At 37.3% G+C, this 25,769-nt stretch overlaps 1 protein-coding gene across 1 annotated transcript in view; it reads right to left on the reverse strand.

The window, feature by feature from the left end:
* The window catches only part of TMEM131 (transmembrane protein 131), a 217,029-nt gene that overhangs the window by 136,397 nt on the left and 54,863 nt on the right, over positions 1–25,769 (reverse strand). Inside the window, exon 3 of the mRNA XM_044263853.1 lies at positions 7,946–7,986. Within this exon, the coding sequence (XP_044119788.1) occupies positions 7,946–7,986 (41 nt within the window). The remainder of the gene's footprint in view (positions 1–7,945; positions 7,987–25,769) is intronic.

Below are 25,769 nucleotides of genomic sequence, written 5' to 3' on the forward strand. Positions count from 1 at the left end.
ACAACATTTTCTTTTGATATTTTAAAATATCAATTTTCTGATTTTGTGTTTGCACTGTCTCTGATGAAGATCCATCAGTCATTCCCAGCTTTTGTATCCCTACATGTAATTTACTTCTTCCTGGCTGCTTTTTGTCACTGATTTTTAGGAACTGGAATATTATGTGGTTTCGTGTGGTTTTCTTTGTGTTACTTGTGCACGGGGTTTAGTGAAGTTCTCCAACAGCTCTCCCCTGTCCTCCAATTCCTGGAACTTAATTACACCTGTGTTAAATTGCTTGCCATTATACCATAGGTCACCAGGGGTTTGTTTATTCTTTTCCAGTCCTTCTTTTTTCTTACTGTGCTACAGTTTGGGTTACTTCCATCACTATGTCTTCAATTTCACTTTTTTTTTTTTAAAGATTTTATTTATCCATTTGACAGACAGAGATCACAAGTAGGCAGAAAGATAGGCAGAGAGAGAGGGGGAAGCAGGATCCCCGCTGAGCAGAGAGCCTGGACCCTGAAATCACGACCTGAGCTGAAGGCAGAGGCTTTAACCCACTGAGCCACCCAGGGGCCCCAGTTTCACTTTTTCTTTTGTAATGTCTACGTTTTCATTAATCCCACTCAGTGAAATTTTCATTTCAGAAACTGTATTTTCCAGCTCCAGAGTTTCCATTTTGTTTTTTTTTACAATGTCCATTTTCCTTCATTATATTCATGTTTTCCTTTAAATCGATGAACATATATAATGGATGTACTGAATTCCCTGGGTGCTACTTCCATAGTCTCCATCATTTCTAGATTTTTTTTTCTTGGTTATGGGTCCATTTATTGATTCGCTACACATTCAATAATCTTTGATAAAAATAATTATTTCTAGTACATTATTACTATTCTAAGTTACTTTCATTTCTATATGAATTTCAGAATTAGCTAAACTAGGTAATCTCTAAAAAAAAAAAAAAAGCCTATGGGGATTTTGATTTGGATTGCATTGAAATATACAGATCAATGTGGAGAGAACTGATACCTTGACTTTTTATCCATGAAGACAGTATTCTCCCTCCACTTATTTGGGTTTTCTTTACTTACTCTTGCTGATATTTGGAGATTTCAGTGTACAGTCTTGCACATCTTTGGTCAGACTCAACCCTAGGTTCACTAACTGCCAAATATACCCAGACTAGGCTACACCTAGGATGCTAGGGCATATGAGGCCTATGAGCTCATGAGGCATATGAGCTAGGGCATCACTCAGCTGCTGAGCACACCAGGACACAGAGCTATGCAGGAAAAGGGGACTGTTCTTTTCACCAGCCACCCACTCTAATGTCCATACTTGGAAAGGGTGGCGGGAGGGGAGACAAGTATCACCTGATTGCCACCAGCCACTCAAAAGCCTCTACAGCACGGAGCCTACGGAAAATGAGATCTGCCAATGTTCTCTGGCTGTCATATCCAATTGGAATAACTGTCCCATCCCAGTGAGCTGCAGGAGATGGGAACATCTACTTGTCTACTTGATGGGAACATCAAAACAGTTCTGATGCAAGGCAGAGCTGTGGAGTGATGGATGCAGTCTCTAGCTTGAATGCTATGACCTCCCACACTGTTCTTACCACGATGAATAAATGTTTCTCAATTCATTTTAAGTCCTTTGAACTATCTCCAGATACTCTGTCTTTGCTCATTTTAATCATCCTAACAAATGTTTCTTATGGGGAGAAGTCCCCAAGCTCCTCATACCATCATTCCAAAAATCTCAATCCTGTCACACTTGTATTTAAGGTGAGAATAATGTGATGCTTTAAAAAAATAAGTGAAGTAAACTGGCCTACTCAAAGGAGCTTACCAACATCTGCTTCTGTGGTTTAATGCAAAGTTAATCCTATCTTTACTTAAGCTCACTTCTGGTAGGTTGACTTCCTATCATCAACTTACTACAGTCTTCAAGATTTATGTAAAGTAGTGCCTTTGGAAGGGGGGTGGGCACATATTTGTCACTTCATGTGCAGCTGAAAGCTCCAGAACTAGAAAATAAAAGTACAAACCCCAGTGAAATCTTAAAACAACAACAACAACAACAAAACAAAAACCACAGCTTAAGGACATTCCCTTTAGTTTTTGTTTTGTTTTGTTTTGTTTTGTTTTTTTTACAAAATTTAAAACAGGTATTAGTGAAACTGTAAATATTAGCAGATTTTATCTTCCACTAAAATATTACCAAGTTTTGGATCTAACTACAATCTTCTGCGTGCTTATGGCTACTATAGGCAACCAAAAGAGTTGTACTTAATAATAAAGAAACTATATAGTCAATTAAAGAATCCCAACACCATGTATTTCCCAGCCCAGTATTTTTGGCTTATTTCCCAGGTACACCAGGAAACTTAAAGATTAGAAGAATCTGGTTCTTCTCATGAACATTAAGTGTATACACACACACATACACATATATCCTTCTTACCTAGCTGTATTTGCTAACATTTTCAGCTCTTATGAAAATAACAACAGTAGCAGTATTCCCAACCCAAGAGCTTTGCATTAGCTGCTTCTCTGCCTGAAATGCTCTTCCCTAAGACTTTCACCAGGTAAACTTAAACACCATTTCAGAGAAGCCTTCCTTAACATCCCATCTAAAGAACCTACAGAGTCCTGTCTATTCCAGACTACTCTCTAGCTGCATTTACTTATTTAGTGGCTTACTGTCTGTATTCCTCATTCGAACACAGGTTCCACACCAGGGCAGGAAGGAGTCTTAGACTATCTCGCCCATCCAGCACTGTAGTAGTTTTAAAATATGGCCACAGATTCTCTGATACTCCTCTCTTCAAGAGATGGCACTTAATTCCCCTGGCCTTGGGGGTGACTTCTTATGAATGGAATATGGCAGAGGTGATGGTGTGTGACTGTAAGACTCAATTACAAAAAACACTGTGGCTTCCTCCTCATTTCTCTTGCATCACCTGTTCTGGGGTCACCAGCTGTCGTGATGTGGCAACATTTAAACAACCCTATGGATGGTTCAACATGGTGAAGGAAAAAGGCCTCTTGCCAACAAGCCAAGAAAAACCAAGCCTTTTTTTTTTTTTTTTAAAAGATTCCATTTATTTATTTGACATAGAGAGAGAGATCACAAGTAGGCAGAGAGGCAGGCAGAGAGGAAGGGGGAAGCAGGCTCCCTGTCAAGCAGAGAGCCCAATGTGGGGCTCGATCCCAGGACCCCGAGATCATGACCTGAGCCAAAGGCAGAGGCTTAACCCACTGAGCCACTCAGGCGCCTCCAAAACTAAGGCTTTTTGCCAAGAGTTACATGAGTGAGCCATCCTGCAGATCTAGCTGGCCCAGGCCTTCAGATGTGGGTTGATACCTGAACTGCCATCTCAGGAGGGATCCTGAGCCACAACTACTTCACTGAGGTGCTTCCAAATTCCTCATTCCCAGAAACAGGAAGATGATATATGCTGTCTGAAGCTGCTAGGTTTGGGGGTAGTTTATTACAAGGCGAGAGATAACAAATACAACTACTAAGTCACCAGGTCTTACAACAAAGCCTGGCATACCCGAAGATCCCAGCAAACGTTTGCTGAGTGACTGAGCAAATAAATGATCACACAACCACAACTTACATTCATATAACATTTTAAAGTTCACAAACTACAGTTGGCCAGATAAATCTTCTCATTTGATCCTCACTACAACTTTATATAAGTACATAACCTTATTATCATCTGTAAGATATACCAGGCAGAGAAATCATCTTCCCCAGTTTGCCAATGAAAGCTGTGCTCAGAGCAGTGAAGTAGCTGCTTTCCAAGCCCCACAGACGGTGAACAGAGAACTCAGAGAACTTTTGACTCCTCATCTTCCACCACAGGGCTCCACACTCCCAGGAAAAATCAACCATGAAAGATGGCCTCATGTCACAAAATACTCAACCGTTACTGGTATTTATTGTAATATTTTGGTGTTCAATTCAAATAAACACTATCTGCACATCCTCTACCATTCTATCATTGTAAACAAAATATTGTCACGTAACTGATAATCATATTAAAACAAATCAGAAGTGGTGAGCCAGAACAAAGGAGAGGAATAGGAAAACGGGATCCTGGAAAATTGTGTTTTCCATGGTTTTACTTCCCACAATTCTGAGGTCATGACAGCAGCAGTTCATTCCCTTGCAGAATATCCTAAAAGCCCATGGAGCCAAACCTGTCCCCAGAACTAACACAGATGATAAGGGTGGGTGGTGAGGGGGAGGAGGGAGAGGAAAAGGCTGGGGAGAAAGAAACGGTAGCCGGAGGCTAGCATCTACCATTGTACTGCTATACAATCTACTAGGTACAGAATCATTCTATTAGCTGAGCTTTTCATGTTACAAATTTCCCTGTGGCAGGTAAAGTTTCACTTAAACAATGAGAGTTTTGATCCAAGATCACATACAGGAATTTTAAGAAAGCATGGGCAGAATCTACTGGCTTACTAATAAAGCCAGGAGGCAGGCAGCACGTGGCTTATACATCTGGGGAGCACCAACAGTGAGAAATTGATGTAGAAAAGATGAGAGAAGTTCAAAAGACAAAGTGTGCCTCATAGCAATCCAACGCTCAGTGGACACTGGCCATGCTGCAAGGGGATGCTGGTAGAGGCAGTAATCTCCAGAGGTGGACCAGGCTCTGGAGTCAGAAGCCAGCCTTCACCTCAGCTATGCCTTGGGCCTTGTGGATCAATTTGATGATGCAAGTGAAGGGAATGCCTGTGTCTTCTGTACCTTGATCCCTACAACCCTTTATGACATCCTTTTCAAGTGTGCTTTTTTCCCCCCACACAGTAGGCTGTGTTTTGTCACTTTAACACCTGTGCTCTATGACCTCACCAGAAGGGATGTCTTCATTGCCTTTCAAGACGCCTAAAGGCAGGGGCTACACACACAGTCCCAGCACTGAGCAGGTACTTTCAGAAACCTCTAGGAATACTGGCTGAAAAAGAAAACCCAGGGAATACAGAAGGACTACATACTTGCTGTGCACACAGCGTGAACACAACACAGCCTGGCAATCAGAAGATGAATTCTAACTGAAACGGTGCCGCTTTCACTGCAAGCATATTCCTTGGTTCTAAGGGTCTCAGCTTCCTCGTGTGTCAAACAAGGGGCTCAGTAACACTACCTATTAGGGTCTCCTGTACTTAGAATCCTTTGAAATCATATAACTTTCACCTTAGTCAAATTTGAGACCCAAACCCAAATGCTGACATTTTTACAGAATAGTTTTTTAAACTGAAAAAAATTATAATTTCTGTTGTGTTTACAACTACACATCTTATTTACAACTTCTGTTGTTACACAACTGCACACTTATATTTTCATTCACATTTTATTTTGCATACGCAATTTTATTTAAGTTATTCCTACTTAAATGAGAGCTCTGGCAGTGTTTACTTTGTGCAGCGCTGAGCCACATGTTAAAAAAAAACAGCTAAATGTGTGCAAGCTATGTTCTGATTATGTTCTTGTAAGTGTGGAGCCTTTATTTGCTTTTCCATGTCATATATATGTTTTTAAAATAACTTATTAAGGGTGAGTCACAAATAGAGTCCTTTAGTTTAGTTTTTTGTTAGCTGATATTAGGTTCAAACTCTAAATTTAAGCCTGTATATTGTTATGAATTGAATTGTATCCCCCACCAAATTTGCATGTTGATGCCCTAACCCTCTGATATGATAGGCTTTGAGAGGTAATTAAGTTTAGGGACGGTCACAAGAATGAGGCCTTCATGATAGCATTAGTGCCTTTAAAAGAAATGACACCAGAGAGCTTGCTTCCATTCTCCCTCTTTGCCATTTGAGGATCAAAGGGAGACAGCAGCTATCTGTAAGCCAAGGACAAAGCCTTCACTGGGGAACCAATCTGCTGGCATCTTGATCTTGGACTTCTGGTCTCCAAAACTGTGAGGAAAAAAATGTTTAAGCCACTCTGTCTATGTGGTATTTTGTGACAGTAGCCTGGGCTCAAACATATGTTTAGTACCTAATCCAGGTTCATACCCATAGCATATGCATTCCAATTTGAACCCAGTAGTTTAATGAATTCATGATCTTAGTAAAAAAAAAAGTGAAGTGTGATGGTTTTAAAACATATCTGTAAATCATTGAATATTCATCATTCCCCTCACTCAATTTCCCATCCCCACACCTTTCTCCCCTCCCCCATGCCTTAAATCAAGACCAACCTAAGTGACTGGTTGAACAGCAGCAGCCAACAGAGGTAACACTATTATGACTTCAGAGTGAAGGTCAAAAAAAAGTGATACAGCTTTTACTGGCTCTCTTTGGGATGTTCACTCTTGAAATCCAGCTATCTTACTGTGAGGGAGCCCAAACAAGTCTTTGTGAAAAGACCACCCAGAAGGGTGCAAATGCAGGCATTCTAGGTGACAGCCTAGCTGAATTCCAGGTAACTAACTACTAACATCAGCATGCGAGTGAACATGCCTCTAGCTCTGGAGTCTCCCCAGCTGAGGCCCCCATCACCATGAAGCACAGACAAGCTGTCTCTGCTGTGCTCTGTCTAAACTCCTGGCTTACAGAGTCTGACAGCATAATAAAATATTGCTCTATGCCAGTAAACTGGGCTAGTTTGTTAGGCAGATGTGGATCACAGATAAGTGGAACATGAGATCAGAATATAATTATGTATTGATGTAAATTCTTCATTATACTAGGAAAATAACTTAAAGCCAAATCTTGATCATGGATGAATAACATCATCTTCATAAATGTAGCCAATATAATTTCATAGCTAATTTCCTAACTGCTGGAATAAAGTAACAAGAAAGTAGCACAAGATAACAGGTGTGCCTTTCTTCCAACAAGTTTAGCTCTAGAGGAGTCAGGGGGTTCTAGGGTTCTCAGATGGTCTAGCCAAGGTGGCATCAGGCTAGACATGGATTATTCTGGAAATAATCCACCCCAGTCCCAAAAATATTTGCGAAGGGGTAGAGGGGTCGAAGGGTGGCATTAGGCTTTACAATACGAGAGCGGGAAGTCTACATCTTAGTGTAGGCAGTAGGTGTGTCTTTTGGGTAGGGTTCATGGGTAAAGCAGGTCTCAACAGGGCATAGAAAATTAGGCAGACAGACAGAACAATGAGGAAGTAGGGTCATGTTACTGTAGATCTAAGTGAAAAAAGCAAAACCAGTGAGTGAAGGAGTTTCATTATTAATGAAGTTGAGTTTTAATTGTCTTACTCTGAGTATGTGCTACTTCTCTCTCAGAATAAAGTTCTTTGCTGATGAAAACTGCATTTTACTAGGCCAAGGACATTCAAGGATATTTAATTCAGAGCTCTCATTCTCCTTTAAATACCAGGTACAGACCCTCACTGGGTATGGAAGTTCATCAGGATAGTAACTTTCTGTTTATATTGTCTCCTTTTAGATGTGAGAAGCTACCAAAGGACCAAAGAATTTGGATGTGAGAAAGACATCTTCAAATTCATATGCATGTACCTATTTTCATAATACCTAAGGGTAAAACAATTCCCTTGTTTGTTTTCACAGAGAAGGTGTGTTCAAAAGGGGTCTCTTTCAGTGACTTAGGTTTCACAGCTCTGTAGGCAGACACCTTATGGTAACTAAGGGCAGGAACAGTCAGTCCACAATAGGTAGCAACAGCCAGGGGAAATTACTAGGGAGTTATAAAGCTGATCCTCCCCGGTTATGATGGGGAGAAAGACTATATGATACTTCACCTGCAAATTCAGACCTCAACCTGGTTTTCTACACTTGAAATACATGATATAATGTGACTTATAACTTGCTTTTTCCTCTTCACCAAAAAAGGTGGTGCAAGAGGAGGACAGTATTGCTGGAACCCCCCAAAAGGAACTGAAATTATGTTAGTATCTTATTAAATACATACAATTTTATGTTATAAAATATACATATATTCCTTACCTTTTCTGTTGATACGAACTGAGTCCAAGTGTTGTCTCAGTCTGTGAAAGGAAGAAAACAATGACAAAATACTGAAACCTTTCTACTACAGACAAACAGAACATCCAAAATATACAGCAGTTTCCACTTCAATCATATACTCACTTAGATTTTCAGGTTAAACCCAATCCTTAAATCACAGGAAATGATATGTCACATTACATAATTCAAATGAGAGAATAATTTGGGATTAAATTTTAAACACACATGAAAAGAATACAGAGTTATGGGATTTTTAAGAGTTTGCTAAACCAATACATCCTGTGAGAAGAGGCCGCTATGCAATCACTTTGGGAGGCCAGCTGTGCCTCTCAATGCTCACTGCTTACCAACTGTGTGGCTGGTGCTGGTGTATAATGGCTCCTGCTGCCATGGAGCTCAAGGGTGTGGGGGCAGAGCCATTTTAAAACTAAATAAATATAGGAGCACCTGGGTGGCTCAGTTGGTTAAGTGTCTACCTTCAGCTCAAATCATGATCTGAGGGTCCTGGAATTGAGCCCTGTATTGGGCTCCCTGCTCAGCAGGGAGTCTGTTTTTCCCTCTCCCTCTCCCTCTGTGCACACACTCTCTTGCTCTCTCAAATAAATAAAATCTTAAAAACAACCTAAATAAATATAGAAGAACTATGAAAATGTTGGAAAGGTACTGTGAAAAAGAATAAATAGGTGATGTGTTTCAGTGTATCATGAGGGAAGGCCTGTCTGAAGAAATCATATCTACACTGAACGTGATTAAGTGTAAAAAAGCTGTGTGTGGAAACAGGGCTGTGTAGTGGTGGAAAAAACAACAGGCACAGAGATCCGACTTCAGAATAGACAGAAGGTCTGTTGGATGGAGCTCAGAGGGACAGGGGAAAGAAAAGTAGAAAATGAGGTTGGAGGGCTGGACAGGGGCTAGACTATGCTGAGTACTGGTAAGAAGCCATGGTAAGAAGTTTGAAATTTGATTTACTCTATATGTAATACAAGGGATCTGAAGGAGTAAGAGAGACAGAGACAGACATGGTCTGATTTAATTTTAAAGACACCATTCTGGTGGCAGTGTAGAGAGGATGGAGGAGAGGAGAATAAGACAGAAAGCAAGAAATTGGTAGACAATTGAGGAAGGTAAGTTCTTAATAACGGTATGTGAGAAAATGCCAAAACTCTAAGGAATACCATCAGTGAACTTATCCCAAAAGGTTAGCTTCTAGGTGGTAATTAGAAAAAGCAGAAGAGTTGTGGCATTATTTTCCCCATTAATATATATTATTTTGCAATGGTATTTTTGGAGACTGTATATGGAAGAAATATGACAGATGTGGGAAAATATCCTTAGTGTTTGAAAGTGAAACCTCGGGTGAAGGTGAAGTGTCAGGATATCTGTAATTTTCTTTAAAATGTTTCAGCATATGACTTGCATGTGCATGGAAGTATGTGTGTATATAAGCAAATACGACAAAATGTTAATAATCTATTTCAGTGGTAGGTAAATGGGTATTCATTCTTAACTCTTATTTTCTATGCTTAAAAATATGTTTAACTTTTCATTGTAAAATATTTTTTTAAAAAGAATGTATTTATTTATTTGAGAGAGAGAGAAAGCACAAATGAGGAGAGGGGCAGGAGGAGAGGGAACCTGACATAGGGCTCAATCCTAGGACCCTAAGATCATGACCTGAGCCAAAGGCAGACACTTAACTGAGCTTCCTAGAGCCCCCCCAAATTTTTTCTTGTGGGAGAAAAAGTTATATATTTGATAAAGGGTTAATATATAAATATATAAAGAAGCACTAAAATTAAACTTTGTTATTGATAAATAGCAAATAAACAAATCTGATTTAAAAATGGGTGGGTGGGGGCCTGGGCAGCTCAGTAGGTTAGGTGTCTGACTCTTGATTTTTTTTTTTTTTTTTGACTCTTGATTTTGACTCAGGTCATGATCTCAGGGTCCCGAGATTGGGCCCTGCATTGGATTCCACTTAGCATGGAGTCTGCCAGAGATTCTCTCTCTCCCTTCTCTCTGCCCCTCCCCTGCTTGCATACTTGCTCTCTAAAATAATAAATCTTAAAAAAAAGGGGGGCGGTGCAAGCCTTGATAGACATTTCTCCAAAGAAATATACAAATGGCCAATGGTCTCATGAAAAGATGTTCAACATCACTATTAGGGAAATGCAAATCAAAACTATAAAAACTTAACTGACATTTTTACAATTGCCACTTCACTCCCATCAGGATAGCTACTATCAAAAAGCCAGAAAATAACAAGTGCTGGAAAGGTTGTGGAGAAATTGCTATCCTTGTGCACTGTTAACGGGAATGTAAAACATGGTGCTATGGTGGAAAATGGTATGGTTGTTCCTCAAAAAATTAAATACAGAATTACCACATGATCCAGCAATTCTACTTCTGGGCATATACCCAAAAGAATTGAAAGCAGAAAGCAGGGACTCAAATAAATATGTAGATATCCATGTTCATTGCAGTACCGTCCACAATAAAGTGTAGAAGTAACACAAGTGTCTACCAATGGATAAATGGACAAATAACATGTGGTTTATATGTACAACAGAGCATTATTTAGTCTTTTAAAAAAGGAAGAAAATTCTGACATATGCTACAACATGGATAAACCTTGAAGACAAAGTCTATGCTAAATGAAATAAACCAGTCACAGAAAGACAAAGATTACATGATCCTATTTATATGAAGTACTTAGAATAGTCAAGCTAATAGAGATAGGAAGTAGAATGGTGGTTGTTAAGGGTTAGCGTGAAGGGAATGAGGAGTTATTGTTTAATGAGTTTCAGTTTGGGATAATGAAAAGGTTCTGGAGCTGGATGGTAGTGATGCAAAAACAAATATGAATGTATTCAGTGTCACTGAACTATATAAAATTAAAATGGTTAAAACTGTAATTTTTATGTTACATATATTTTACTACAATTTTTAAAAAAGTTACAGTAATGATGACAGTGAGCTGCCATAAAGATAAGACAAACAGATCAAGAGAACTGGAGAAAGTCCAAAAATGGACTTACACATGTACAGATTTGATTTTCAACAAAGGAATCAATGCAGTTAGTTCAATGCAGAAACCTTTATCTTGTCAGCAAATGGTGCTGGAACAACAGGACAAACCTATGCAAAGGAAAACTGAGCCTTTATCCTTATGTCACACTATGTACTCAAATTACTTTTATACTTATAGTTTCAAGCATAAAAACTAATTATACAGTTTCAACAAGAAAACATAGGAGATTTTCTTTGCAATCCTGGAAACAAAGATTTCATGAACAGGACAAAGGCAACTAACTGTAAAAAACAAAACAAAACAAAAAAACTGATAGACTAGACTCCATAAAAATTTTTAAAATATGCTCACCAAAAGACACTGTTATGAAAATGAAAAGGCGTAAACTGTATATTGAGAGAATATTTGCAATCACATATTTGATGAAAGACTTGCATACTGAACATATAACTTGTGAATATAAATTTAAAAAAACAACACCATTTTTAAAAATAAGCAATTGTAAAAATGTCAGTTAAGCACATGAAAAGATGATCAGTATGTTATTAAGGAAAAGCAAATTTAAACTATAATGACATACTACACACCTATTATAATGTCCAATTGTCAGTGGGAATGTAAAATAGAACTACCACTCTAGAAAAAGCTTAGCAATTTTTTACAAAGTTAAACACACCCCTACCATATGATGATGGCTCTCCACTCCTAGAGATTTACCCAAGATAAACACAAGAAAAACATGTGCACAAGAATGGTTACAGCAGTTTTATCTTCATAGCATGTTTATACCAGGTCAATACTGGGACAACCCAAATTTCCATTAACAAGTGAATGGATAAATGCATAGTGGTATATCTACACAATGGAATACTACTCAGCAGTAAAAAAAAAAAAAAGAATAAAGACTGGGAAAGTTTCTTGTTTCCTTAAACATTTCTTTTTCATTTCATAATACATATATTATTTTTAAAAGAGCAAAAAATAACATTTGAGCATAAAAAATAATAAACTGATGATACAACAGATGAATCACAAAATAATTATGCTGAGTCAGACACCCCCCAACCCCACCAAAGTACATTCTGTATGAATGCATTTATATAAAATGGTTTATAGTATAAAATGATAGTGACAGCAGAATAGTGATTGCAACTGCCTAGAAATGGAGGGTGAGGGGATTACCAAGGGTCACAAGTAAACTTTTGGGTGTGATGGATATGTTACCTTGATTGCAGTGATGACTTCACAAGTGTATAAATATTTAAACTCTTCAAACTGTACACTTTAAACACATATAGTTTATTGTGTGTCACTCATACTTCAATAAAGAATGCAACCTAAGAATTCTAGAACATGCAACACTGTGGTTCTTAAGTGAAGCTGACTAAAAGAGAACTCAAAGTTTATCACCCATGTACACTTTCTTAAGGGGGAAAAATTCTTCATGAAGACAATCTGGCCAACAAGATTACTCATGAAGAATTGCAAATGAGGAAGCTGTCTTGTGAAAGATAGGCAGATGGTCATGGCAAAGGAACTGTGGAAATAAGATTAGAAAAGCAGAAAGTAAATGTTGTTTTTAAAGTGTAAGCCACAAAATAGAAAAATCATTTAATCATAATAAACAAGAATAAAAATCTCAGCACATGCCAACAAAACACCCTAAGAATTAAAAGAGAAAGAGCACAATAGATATGATTTTATTTTCGAAGTAATTTGAGAAATAAAGGTTTAAACATATTTAAAACGTACATCTGAAAATTAAGCTCCTAAATCAAGAGATAACAACAAAGAAAAGATAAAAATTAGATGGAATAAATATGTACACAGTATGATTAAATGAGATAAACTCATCGATTTTTAAAAAAGACTAAAGGATTGTGTTAGAAAACTAAAGCCCAACTATAAACTGTAAATACCTAATACAAAATGATGCAGAAATGCTGACAAACAGTGGGCAAAAACAGGGTAAATGCTCCTACACCCCAAAAAAGAAGAGAAAAGGCACACAGATAAGGGTTACAACACTAATAATCTTACAATGAAAAAATTTGTGAGTTTAGGTTTTAATCTGTATTTTCTGGGTGGATAATATGGTTGAGCAGTTTTCAAATGTCCTTTCTGCCATCTGTACATCCTTTTCAGTGAAATGTCTGGTCATGTCTTTTGCTGATTCCTGAGTGGGTTTTATTATTGAGTTTTGAGAGTTCCTGATAAATTCTATAAACTAGGTCCTTTGTCAGATATATGGTTAGCAAATATTTTCTCTTAGTCTATATTCTGGCTTTTTATCTTTTTCACATGGTTTCTGGCAGAGCAAGCTTTTAATTTCAAATTTTTCCTTTATGGATTGTACTTCTGGTATCAAGTCTTTGGTGTCAAGTACTCTGCTAGCCCTCTATCCTGAAGCTTTTCTCCAATGCTTTTTTCTAAAAGTTTTATAGTTTGGGGGTGCCTGGGTGGCTCAATTGGTTAAGCGACTGCCTTTGGCTCAGGTGATGATTCCAGAGTCCCAGGATCAAGTCCTGCATTGGGCTCCTGGCTCAGTGGGGAACCTGCTTCTCCCTCTGATCCTCTCCCCTCTCAGGCTGTTTCTCACTCTCTCTCTCTCTCAAATAAATAAAATCTTTTAAAAAATAAATAATAAAAATACAAGTTTTATAGTTTTATATATTTTTGCGTACTTTTACATTTAAGTCTACAATCATTTATGAGCTGGTTTTTGTATAAGCTGTGAGAGATGTCTGTATATTTTAATACCATTTTAATATCTTTTGATGTTCTTTGTTCTCAGTTTTTAAGGCTATTTTTGAGCCAGCTACTTAGCTTTTTTGGTACCATTTATCTTTAAAACAGAGGGTATGAAATGGTAATGTGAAGAGAGTACAGAGTGAAAAATGGGCATGAGACAGAGAGCAGATAGTTCTGAGAAGACTCAGAATTGTAAGTAAAAAACAAAAACAAAACCAAAGAACCCGTGTTCAAATACCAACTCTGCTCTTACTAGCCAAGTAACCCGGGGAATATGTGAGGAGGCTTCCTGTCAACTGTGAAGAGCTGTACAGATGTTAGTCTCTACTGAGGGCTTTCTAGTGTCCCAAACATTTCCCCACCTCCAACAAGCAATTAACTTGACATGATGAGAAATCACTGCTCTGGGCACTGAAATCAGTTGTTATACTGTAAAACTTGACGATGCAGAATGAGAAATCAAAGCTATGTCCACAATGAAAATCATGGAAAATCAATAAATAAAACTATTAACATGTACTACATTTGGGTATTGGAATACAAGGATAACTCCCAAGTTTCCACTCTAGAGTACAGTGGTTTAGAACTTATGCTTTAGAGTCCAAAAGTGTGGTATTGAATTCTAGCTCTATCACTTACTAGTCACTTACTGGGTTAAGTTACTTAAACTCTCTATTCTTTAATATCTCCCCTGAAAAAATGATCATGTATTTAAGAATTAAAAGAGTACCTGGCACTTGGCAATATCCAATAAATATTACTTATTTTATTTATATATACTTTTATATATACTTAATTTATTTATTATTTTTCCAAATTTTCCATATTTTTTACAAGCATGTATTTCTTTTGTAATAGAACCACTTTCTTAAAAGATGAATGCTTTTATAATTCTGTGTATGTCAAAATCACAGCTCCCTCTTCCTTTATCTCAAGAAAACAGTAAGGCCATTCCCAAGAAAATTTAGAACAGTGGTTGATAATCAATAGTCCATAAGCCAAGTCTAGCCTGCTACCAAATTTTTGGTTTTATTTCCTTTTTTATTGTAGTAAAATACACATAATGTAAAACTTACCATTAAAAAAATTTTTTTTTATTCATTTGACAGAGAGAGACACAGCAAGAGAGGGAAGTGGGCAGTGGAGAGGGAGAAGGAGGCTTCCTGCTGATCAGGGAACCCATGTGGGACGCTATCCCAGAACCTTGGGATCACAACCTGAGCTGAAGGCAGGCGTTTAATGACTGAGCCACCCAGGTGCCCCACCTTAACTATTTTTAATTGTACAGCTCAGTGGCATTAAATAACATTTGCAGTGTTGGGCAACCGTCACTACCATCTATCACTAGAACTCCTTTCTTCTTGCAAACTTCAAACTCTGTACCCACTAAACAACTCTCTAGTCCCTCCTCCTTCCAGGCCTGGCAAGCACCATTCTTACTTTGTCTGTACAATTTTGACTAGTCTAAGTACTTTGCATAAGTAGAACCATACAGTATTTATCTTTTTGTAACTGACTTATTTCACTTTAGTGTATGTCCTTAAGATTCACTCATGGTATACCATATGTCAGGTTTTCCTACCTTTTTAAGGTTGATATGTGTTCTATTATATTTATAAACTTCCTTTTGTTTATCCGTATATCTGTTGGTGGATCCCTGAATTGCTTCAACGCTTTGACACAGTATATCATCCTTTTTGTAAGCGGTTACATTCAGTTTGCTAGTCTTTTGTTGAGGACTTTGCATCAGTGTTCGTAAGGGATATTGTCTGTACTTTTCCTTCATTGTCCTGTCACTGGCTTTGTTATCAGAGTAATGCTGGAATTATGAAATGTTCTCTTCCTCCTAAATTTTTTGGAAAAGTATAGGGAAGGATTGGGAGTTTTTCAAATGTTGGTGGAATTCACCAATGAAGCCATCAGGTGTACTTTTTTTTGTTGGGAGATTTTGGATTACTGATTGACTCTTCTTACCAGTTATACAGGTCTCTTCAGATTTTCTATTTCTTTATGACTTAATCTTGGTAGGTATTGTGTTTCTTAGAATTTGTCCATTTAATTGAGGCTATACAGTTTGTTGGTGTACAAATGTCCACAGTACTCTCCTATAATTCTTTTTATTTCTATATGATCAGTAGTGACGTCCCCACTTTCATCTCTGAATTTAGTAATTTGGCCACTTTTCATTCTTAATCCACATAGGTAAGACTTTGTCAATATTGCTGGTTATTTTTCAAAGAAGCAATTTTGGGTTTCATTTATTTTTTCTATTTCTCATATTCTCTAGCTCACTTATCTCTGTTCTAATCTTTATTACTTCTTTCCTTTTGCTACCTTTGGGGTTAGCTTATTCTTATTTTTGTAGTTCCTTAAGTTGTAAAGTTAGGTTATTGATTTGAAATCTTTTTTTCTAACATCAGTACTTACAGCTATAAATTTCCTCCTTACCACTGCTTTTGGTGTATTGCATAGTTTTTTGGTATGTTGTGTTTTCATTTTCATTCATCTCTCTCTAATTTCCCTTGTGTAATTTCCACAAATATGTGAATTTTTCAGTTTTCCTTCTGTTACTGATTTCTAATTTCATCTTCTTGTGATTGGAGATGTATGCTATCTACCTTATAAAAACTATTGAGGACTTCTGGGAAGATGACAGAGTAGGAGGATCCTAACCTCACCTCTTTCCCACAGACACACCTAGTTATACAAGAGTATAACTAAATAAGAAAACAATCTGAAGACTAGAAGAACAGACTTGTCACAGTTAATTGTAGAGAGGAGGCCACACTGAAAAGGGTAGTGGGCAAGAAATGTGGTCAGGAATCAATCTGCCTGCAAGGCTAACCACAAACAGGAGAAACACCACAAGCATGTGGAAATGTTAGGAGCAAACTCCACGACAGGCACCCCAGACAAAGGGACCTACCCTAAGAAGATGCGACCATATAACATGTGGCTTTAAAAACCAGTGGGGCTTAAATTTACAAGTTTTACAATCAGTGGAGCTTAACTCTGGTTACTTTTAAAATCAGTGGGCTTAGTTCTGGGAGAGCCAGGGGGCCTTAGGAAGCTGAGTCCCTGCCTTTAAAGAGAAAACAAGACAATCCCATGGAGATAGTTCATAGAAGCAGCAGTTTGAAAACCCTGTGGGGTATATGTGAAAGTGATTATTTATTCAGAACATGTGCTGGAGGAGCTGGGATCATTAGAAGACTTCTCTAAGAACAAAGAACTTTCTGTCCTCCACCCTCCCAACTAGCAGGATACCTGTGGGAGCCAGTTAAAACACCCTACTTGCTAAGACTGTGTACCACACAGATCTTTTTTTCCTGCAGATCTGCCCTACTTGGTAAGAGTGCCTTCAAAGTGGCTCCTGCTCTGTCACTTCCAGCATGTTGTCCTGGAAGGGACCACTACCACTCCAAAGTAATTTCTGCTTTGAGAAAAGGGGGGAGATAACCACACATACCAGTTTAACTGCAGCCCCAGCATGTGAACTGGGAGTACACACTTGATCTGACTGCCAACCCTGTCCACCAACAAAAATCTCTCAGGGGACACCATGAGACAGCACTGCAGTTCCATGTAACTATAGACTGGGGAAATGGCCTGTGGGCAGGCATCTGGTCTGACCACTAGATACTACCCAGCTACAAGTGCAAGGTAGCCCCAGACTGGCCCCTTAACAGCACAGGGACCAAACTGTGGCCCAAACAGGTAAAGCAGGCAATTGTAGCTGACTGGACTAAAAGCAAACATAGCCTAGCCACAACAGTAGGGCACATACAACCCACACAGGATACACCCCTAGAGCACCTGGTTCTGGTGAACATGGGTCACTACAACACGGGGTACCAAAGGAACTCTTCTTCGGAAGGCTACTTTCAAAATCGGAAAACGGATGATTTTTCTTAATACATAGAAATAAACACAGGGTTAGACAAAATGAGGACACAGGAATATGTCCCAAATGAAGGAACAAGACAAAAACACCAAAAGGCATACATGAAATGGAGATACGCAATAGACCTAAGAATTCAAAATAATGGTCATAAAGATACTTACTGCATTTGAGAAAACAGTGAAGAATCTCAATGAGACCTTTAACAAAGGGACAGAAAATATAAAAAGAACCAACAATCAGAGATGAAGAACTCAATAACTAAAATTAAAAATACATTAGAGGGAATCAACAGCATATTAAAGGAGGCAGAACAGATCAGTGAGCGGTAAGACAGAGTAAACGGAAAGCAACAACCTGAAACAGCAAAAAGAAAAAAGAACAGTAAAAAATGAGATGAGGTTGGGGGAATTAAGAACAACTGCATTACAGGGATCTGAGGAAAAGAAAGAGAAAAGGGGGCAAGAACTTTATTTGAAGAAATGATAGCTGAAAATTTCCTGACTCTGGGGAAGGAAACAGAAATCCAGATCTAGGAGGCACAGAGGATCCCCAACAAAATCAACCCAAGGAAGTCCACACTAAGATACATAATGATTAAAAGGGGGAAAAAAAAAACAGTGATAAAGATAATTTTATTTTATTTATTTATTTTTTAAAAGATTTTATTTATTTATTTGACAGACAGAGATCACAAGTAGGCAGAAAGGCAGGCAGAGAGGAGGGGAAGCAGGCTCCCTGCTGAGCAGTTAGCCAGAAGCAGGGCTCGAACCCAGGACCCTGGGATCATGACCTGAGCTGAAAGCAGAGGCTTTAACCCACTGAGCCACCCAGGCGCCCCAAGAGAGAATTTTAAAAGCAGCAAGAGAAAACAGGGGGAACCCCATAAAGCTGTTAGCTGATTTTTCAGCAGGTCATAAGAGGGTGGCATAACATCTTAAAACTGCTGAAGGGAAAAAACCTGCAACAGAAAATACCTGACCCAGCAAAGCTATCATTCAGAATAGAAAGAGAGTTTCCCAGACAAAACTTAGAGAAGTTCATTGCCACTAAACCAGTCTGCCAAGAAACAGCAAAGGGAATTCTCTCAAAAGAAAAGGCCATAATCAGAAGTAAGAGTTTTAAAAAGAAAAAATTTCACAGGTAAATGCAAACATAATAAAAGTAGTAGATTCATCACTCACAGAAACAGTACAGACATTAAAGCACAAAAACAGCAAAATCAACTACATATATAAAAATGAGTCAAAGGATACACAAAATAAAAGGATGGAGAGCATGGCATTATATACACAGGATGTGGGTATGAGGGGTAAAAATTCAGTGCTTCTAGAATCAATTCAAACTTTAGTGATCATCAACTTAACATTGACTTCCATTTGCATAAGGCATGTACATTAACCTAATAGAAACTACAAATCAAAAACCTGTATTTAGATATGCAAGAAATTAAAAGGAAGGAATTGAAGTATATCACTAAAGAAAGCCATTAAGCAAGGGAAAAGAGCGCAAGAAAGGAAGACAGAACTATAAAAACTACCATAAAACAAGTTAACAAAATGGCAATAAGTACATATCTAACAATAATTATTTTGAATACAAATCCATTAAGTGCTTCAATCAAAAGACACAGGGTGATGGAATGGATGATAAAACAAGACCCACCTATATGCTGCCTACAGGAGACTCATTTCATACCTAAACACATATGTAGAATGAAAGTAAAGAGATGGAACAGTATGTACCAGGCAAAATGAAATTAAAAGAAAGCTAAGGTAGCACACTTTTATCCCAAAAAAAGGGACTTTAAAACAAAGACTATCAAGAGACAAAGAAGGACTCTACATAATGACGAAACAATCTAGCAAGAGAAAAAATAAAGACATTTTCAAACAGACAAGATTGTGGAGAATTTGTCACCAGAAGATTTGCACCAAAGGAAATAATGGAGAATAATATTCTTCAGGCTGAAGGTAAATGGTCTCAGCAGCTCAAACATACAAAGGATAAAGAGCATTAAAAATAAAAATATGTAGGGGCACTGGGTGGCTCACTTGGTTAAGAATCTGACTTAATTTCAGCTCAGGTCATGATAACCTGAGCAATAACAACCATAAATATTTAAGCACCAAACATACACCTAAATATTAACAGACATAAAAACAGACATAAAAAAAATTGATTGTTCTTCCTCCTAGATAATTCCAAATAACACATCTTGTTTGCTTAGTCCTTCTTCTGCTTGAAAAAAATCTGCTTTTGAACCCTTTTAATAAATTTTTTCAATTCAGTATTCCTGTTTGGTTCTTTTTAATTTTTTCTATCCCGATTTTTTTTTCCTCCATGAATGGGTCACACTTTCACATTTTTTTTTTTTTTTTTTGGTATCAATGGTTATTTTTTCTGTTGAAAACCGGACATGCGAATCTAGTAACATAATAACTCTGGACATCAGATTTTCCTAGGGTTTGCTTTTTCTTGTTATTTTCTCTTTACATGTGAAGAGTATTTTTCACTGGGTATAGAATTCTAGTTCTAATTTGTTTTTAGTAAATTTTATTATTTTTTGCTCCTATTGCCCTCAAGTAAATCCCTAGTACTTCTGACTCTACCTCAAGATCTTGCTGAGAACCCCAACTGACACATATGATAAAGGGTATCTATTGGGGTGGAGAAAAACCATACTAAACAACATACTTAATGAAATGCTGGAGGTTTTATCTCTGAGACGAGGTATCAAAGTAGGGTCAAAGATACACACTAATACCGCTTATATTCAACATCATAATGACTGTAGCCAGTAAAGTGAAACAAGAGAAAGAATTAAAAACTAAAAGGACAGTAAAGTTAGAAATACAATGTTGTTAACTTAAGACTATGATAGTTTGTGGACCTAGTCCAGAGCATCTACAGATAAGTTTTTAGAAACAACTAGTAATTTAGCTAGTTTGCAGTAATAGTCAATATATAAAAAACAAGTGCATTTCTGTATTTTATGTTGGCCCATATGAATTTCTACTTTTATAAAAGAGAAAAGGCAACCGAGCCCAGAAATAGATTCATGCATACATGGATCCTTGACTTATGAATAAAGTGTCACTGAAGAATACTGGGGAAAGAAAATATTGGGGAACAATGAAGGTACTGGGACAAGTCAATATCTGTATGAGAAATAAAACTATGACCTCACACCAATAACAAAGTCAATTTCAGTTAGAATTACAGCTATAATTATAAAAGGCAAAACAATAAATATCTGTATTTTATACTATAATACAGGAGAATATTTTTATGACCTTGGATAGGAAAATATTTTCTTAACAGTACAGAAAAAGTATAAACTGTAAAGGAAAATAGAGTTTAAACTACATTAAAATTAATTAAAAGTAAAAATTTCTGTTTATCAAAGTCACATTATGTGTAGAAAGGGTAATCCACGAAGCAGAAGATACTTCTAATATATATAACCAGAATTGTACCAGATTTAAAAAGAACTCCTATCACACAAGAGGAAAAAAGACATGCAACCCAACAGTTAAACGGGGCAAAAGATTTAACTGAGATTTCACAAAAGATATCCAAATGTCAAATAAACATGAAAAGTTACTCCACCTTATTAGGAATCAGAGAAATGCAAATTAAAAGTACAATAAGATACTATCACTCACTCTTCAGAATACTTTAAAAAAATACATGAAGTACTGCAGAACACTTCTTGATGATGGAACTGTAAGCTGGAACAAGCACTTTGGAAAACCATATGGCATTACGTTCTAAAATAGAAGATTCATAACCTATATCCCAGCATTACACTCAACTCTACCAGAAATGCATATGTTCACCAAGAGACACCATTTATTTATAATAGCCCAAATCGGTAACAAGTGAAATGTCCATAACAGCATAAATTATATATAAATTGGGCCATATTCAAATAATGCCATACTATTCAGCAAGGAAAATGAATAACCACAGTCACACTCAACAGCACAGAGAATCTTTGAAACTTAACACTAACAAAAAGCTGGACAAAAAAAGAATACAAACGGTATGAACTCCAAAAATAGATGAACTATAGTGTTTAGAGACACATGCTTAGATAGTTAAGACTTCTAGGGAAAGAAATTACCATATACTTCAGGATTATGACCAAATCTTGGGGATAGTGACTTAGAGCTTCAGGTGGGAACTTATGAGAGTGTTGGCATGTTTTTAATTTTTAACTGGGGTGATGATTATAAATAGGTGTTTGCTTTGCAAAAAAACCCCCATATTTTATGCATGTATATATGAATTATATCTCACGACAAACACCTTAATTAAAGAAAAAGAAATTAATCAAATTCTTAGATGTCTTTATACTCCTTGCAGGAAGACTCAATATAGGATCCCTAACTGAGTACTTAGAACCATTTATACTTGCCTATATCTAGAATAAACCTGATTCATTTTCTAGAATGCACAGCTTCCAATGGCTTCAACTCCAACTCCTTTTAGTTACAGAAACTAAAAAAACTTGTTTAGGAGCTCAAGTTATTCCCAATAACCTCTGTACAACTCCTGTTAAGTTTTACTATGGCTATCTTTAAAAATTATTATCTTTTAAATGTAAGCTCACCCAAGAACAAGAGAACTACTAAACAACCAAACTACATGCTCACTTGCTTATTCTATTGAGTGTTTTGGTATGTTGCAAATAATTGTCTGGTTAAGGAAGGTCTCCATAGTCCTTTCCCAACCAACCTGACACAGAATAGTAGACAAACTTTCCATAATCTTTTCCCCAACCTTCCTCTGAGAAGACTGGGAAAAGAGTTATTTCTATAAATGAACAACTTTGGCTGACTAACCATGGTCCTGTAGCTGAAATACTGGGGGCACAACGAAGTGGAATCTGTGATCTATTATGTGTATATGAAAAGATCTCTTAGACCTGAACTATCTTCTAAGCACAGCAATTAGGAATTTATCTCCTCCTTCTAAGGCAACCTTTTACTTAACCTTTAGGCAACAGACCAATGGAAAGTATTAAGTGTTAAGAGCTTTAGAATCAAAATTGCTTCTTATTCTTCTTGGACCGCTTATTAGCACTGAAATTTGGGGCCAATTAATGAACTAGCTGAGACTCCAGCAAGTACTTAAAAAACAGAGGAGTTCTAGCTAATCCTGCCTTAGGTACCTGAAAGTCAGGTAGTGAGCAGAGATAATAGGTGCCTATAGGTTATGAGAACAACCAATGAGCATACAATGAAAAGAATATTTCTGTTTCTTGACCAGTGAAAGGGAAGGAGAGGAGAGGAGAGGAGAAGGAAGGGGAGGGGAGGGGAGGAGAGGGGAGGAGAGGGAAAGAGAGGGGAGGAGGAGTCAGGGGGAGGAGGGGAGAGGAAGGGGAAGGTGGGGAGGAAAGGAAAAGAGATGAAAGGAAAAGGAAAATACAAAGCCAGCCTTTTCCTTGGGCTTTATCTTCATTTGTTTATAAGAAACTTAGATTAGGAAACAGATTAAGGCTTTTAAGTATATCTTTTGTTATTCAATCTTATAATGATCGATCAAAGGAATGGGTCAAGAAGAGCCAACCACTCACATCAGTTAGGGTTGGAATGGTAGTTTGAGATATTTCTTGACCTGCAACCCCTATGGTGAAGAGTCTTCTACTGACAAGCAGAATTCTCAGGGTCTGTGTTCCTCTTAGGAATTATTTATCTTTCTATATTCTATATACCAAATCTTAGTAGCCCTACCAAACAGGAATGGCGATGGCCAAAGCACCAACTACAGAAAACATGTGTTAAGAGGATTACTGTGATTTCTAATCACAACCTAATATTATTAGTGGTAACCCAGGCAATGCACTGGGAGGAACTGCATATACGTGGTGCTGTGGAAAAAGCTCTGAAAGCATAAAGGCTGGTTACTTACTGAATGCTGGAATCCTGCACTAGTAATTGAATACGGAGCCAATTATTTAGTGTCTATGAGCCTCATTTTCCTTATCTTTAAAAAACAAGGAAGGTAAATCCAAAGTTTCTAGCAAATTTTTTGTGAGCTTTGGCAATTTTTATGGACTTATCATCAATTAATTTTCTGGGCTTAGAAAGTTACTATGAGCCAAGTGGCATGAATTTAACATAAAATTCAGGATCAGAGAAGGAATGGTCTCGGGCAAAATGCTCATTTTAAATAATGCAATACAAGGCTGTTGCTTCGACTCTCTCCCTGATTTAGTTATAATTTAATTTGAAAAACCTTGATAATATATTCTGCCATAGGAACGCTACATGTAAATACTTCTGTTCTAATCATACCATAAGAAACCCAGGAAGCTGAAACCCAGGAGTTGTTTAAGAAATGGTTTAAGCCACTGGTAAATTATCATTAGAAATCATTATGTCAAACATCAGAACTGTTGCTCCTAGGAAATATTCTTTAATATTAAATGAACAATTTATACCTATCTATTCAAAAGGGTCTTATATTCTGCTACCTGGGGATAAATAATACACTATAGCATCTTGACATTAGATGTACTGCAGGAGTCTTAGTGAGGTTTCACTGTGGTTGAGGTAACCAACTGGTACCACCTATCCTCAACACTGCTCCTGCCTAAAATTACCTTTGCTAGGGAACTCTTGAGAGGTCTTAACCAAGGTCTCAACCAAGCTCCTGCCCAAGCATTTTGAAAACTCAAAGAGGATGAGCAAGGCACATAGCAGTCTACCAGTTCTTCCACAGCTAAATCCATGTAGACAGGGACGGACAGCCTCCCCAGACAAAAACACCAATCAAGCTCCAGAATTTTCAAAATGGATTACCATTTGCAACCTAGATGTCTAGTTCGTAAAGAACATGGGTCTTTCTTCAAGCAACCAATAAAGGAGAATTTTTCCAGAAATTCAGTCCTCAACTGGCTATTATCCAGATCCTGCAAACTACTTAAAGGGAGGTATTTAAAACAGTCATTCCTATAGGTTCTCTAAGTTCTCAGCTTACAACAGATTAAAGAACTAGAAAAAAGAGACTACTCATTTTCTAGTACGGTGGCTTTACAAAATTTGAGATTATATATCTTAAGTCTTTATTCAGTTTTTCAATATAAAAAGCTGTACACTTTTCTGGAAGTACCATGTAGACACTGCCTGTTGTGTTTCTCAACATCTCTTATGTAAAGGTATGAATAATATGCTTATTTAAAAATTTGGAAGCAAGAAAAAAGTTATTCAGAACACTTACTTGCTTTATTGTCAGAGAAAAAGAACCTTAAAACCCATCACTTTTTTTCTTGTGCTTTCTGTTTTATGGTCTGAAATCTAAATTTGTGATAAAATGCTACCAGAAATCTTGTTTGAGGTGGCTAGCACAATTATTTTTTCTCTATTGCCTTAATCTAACTTTCAGTTTCCTACCATTATTACAAGCTACAGGGAATAGCTTTTCAGAACTGCTTAACTTGTGTGCTTGGTTTTAATTAAGTAAATAAATACATCATAGAAAGCATCACATAAGAGAAAGACAAACAATCACAACTGGAATGAGAAGATGAGAATTCTAATACTAGCATTACCACAAAGTAATGGGATCTTTAGCACCTTTCTTAAACTAAACCTTGGGACAACTGGGAGTCATGCTACCAAATAGATGGTACTTGAAAACACACATTATAATTACAAAAGTGTAAGTATTATAAAACAAGCACAGAATATGATAAAAGTTTGGAAGAAGGGAAGAAAACATCTCAGTCATAAAAATCAGAGGGGTGGTTAAGATGCCTTTACTCTCTTTTTTAGCTCTGAAATTCCGGAACTGATTTTTAGCTAGGGAGACTAAAAGAGCCTTCATGGGATATCTGTGCTATGTCTGAAAAGCAGGACACCAGATTATACCTTCCAATTTTATATATAATATATTTAAAGATGTGGCTTTAGAATGGCAAGTGGAAAGATGATACAGATGTATATCTACAGAACTTATTCTAGAGAAGTCTTCTTCCAGATAAATATTCTGAGGTCTGACATTTGAACTGAGTACTTCACTCACGGGTTCTATACTCACAGAGCTTACCACCAGTTCCACTGCCCCAATCTGACTCTCCCCATGTAACCTCCCAAACCACCCCCAGAAAT

This window comes from Neovison vison, chromosome 8, assembly GCF_020171115.1.
Source record: "Neovison vison isolate M4711 chromosome 8, ASM_NN_V1, whole genome shotgun sequence".
Taxonomy (NCBI): domain Eukaryota; kingdom Metazoa; phylum Chordata; class Mammalia; order Carnivora; family Mustelidae; genus Neogale; species Neogale vison.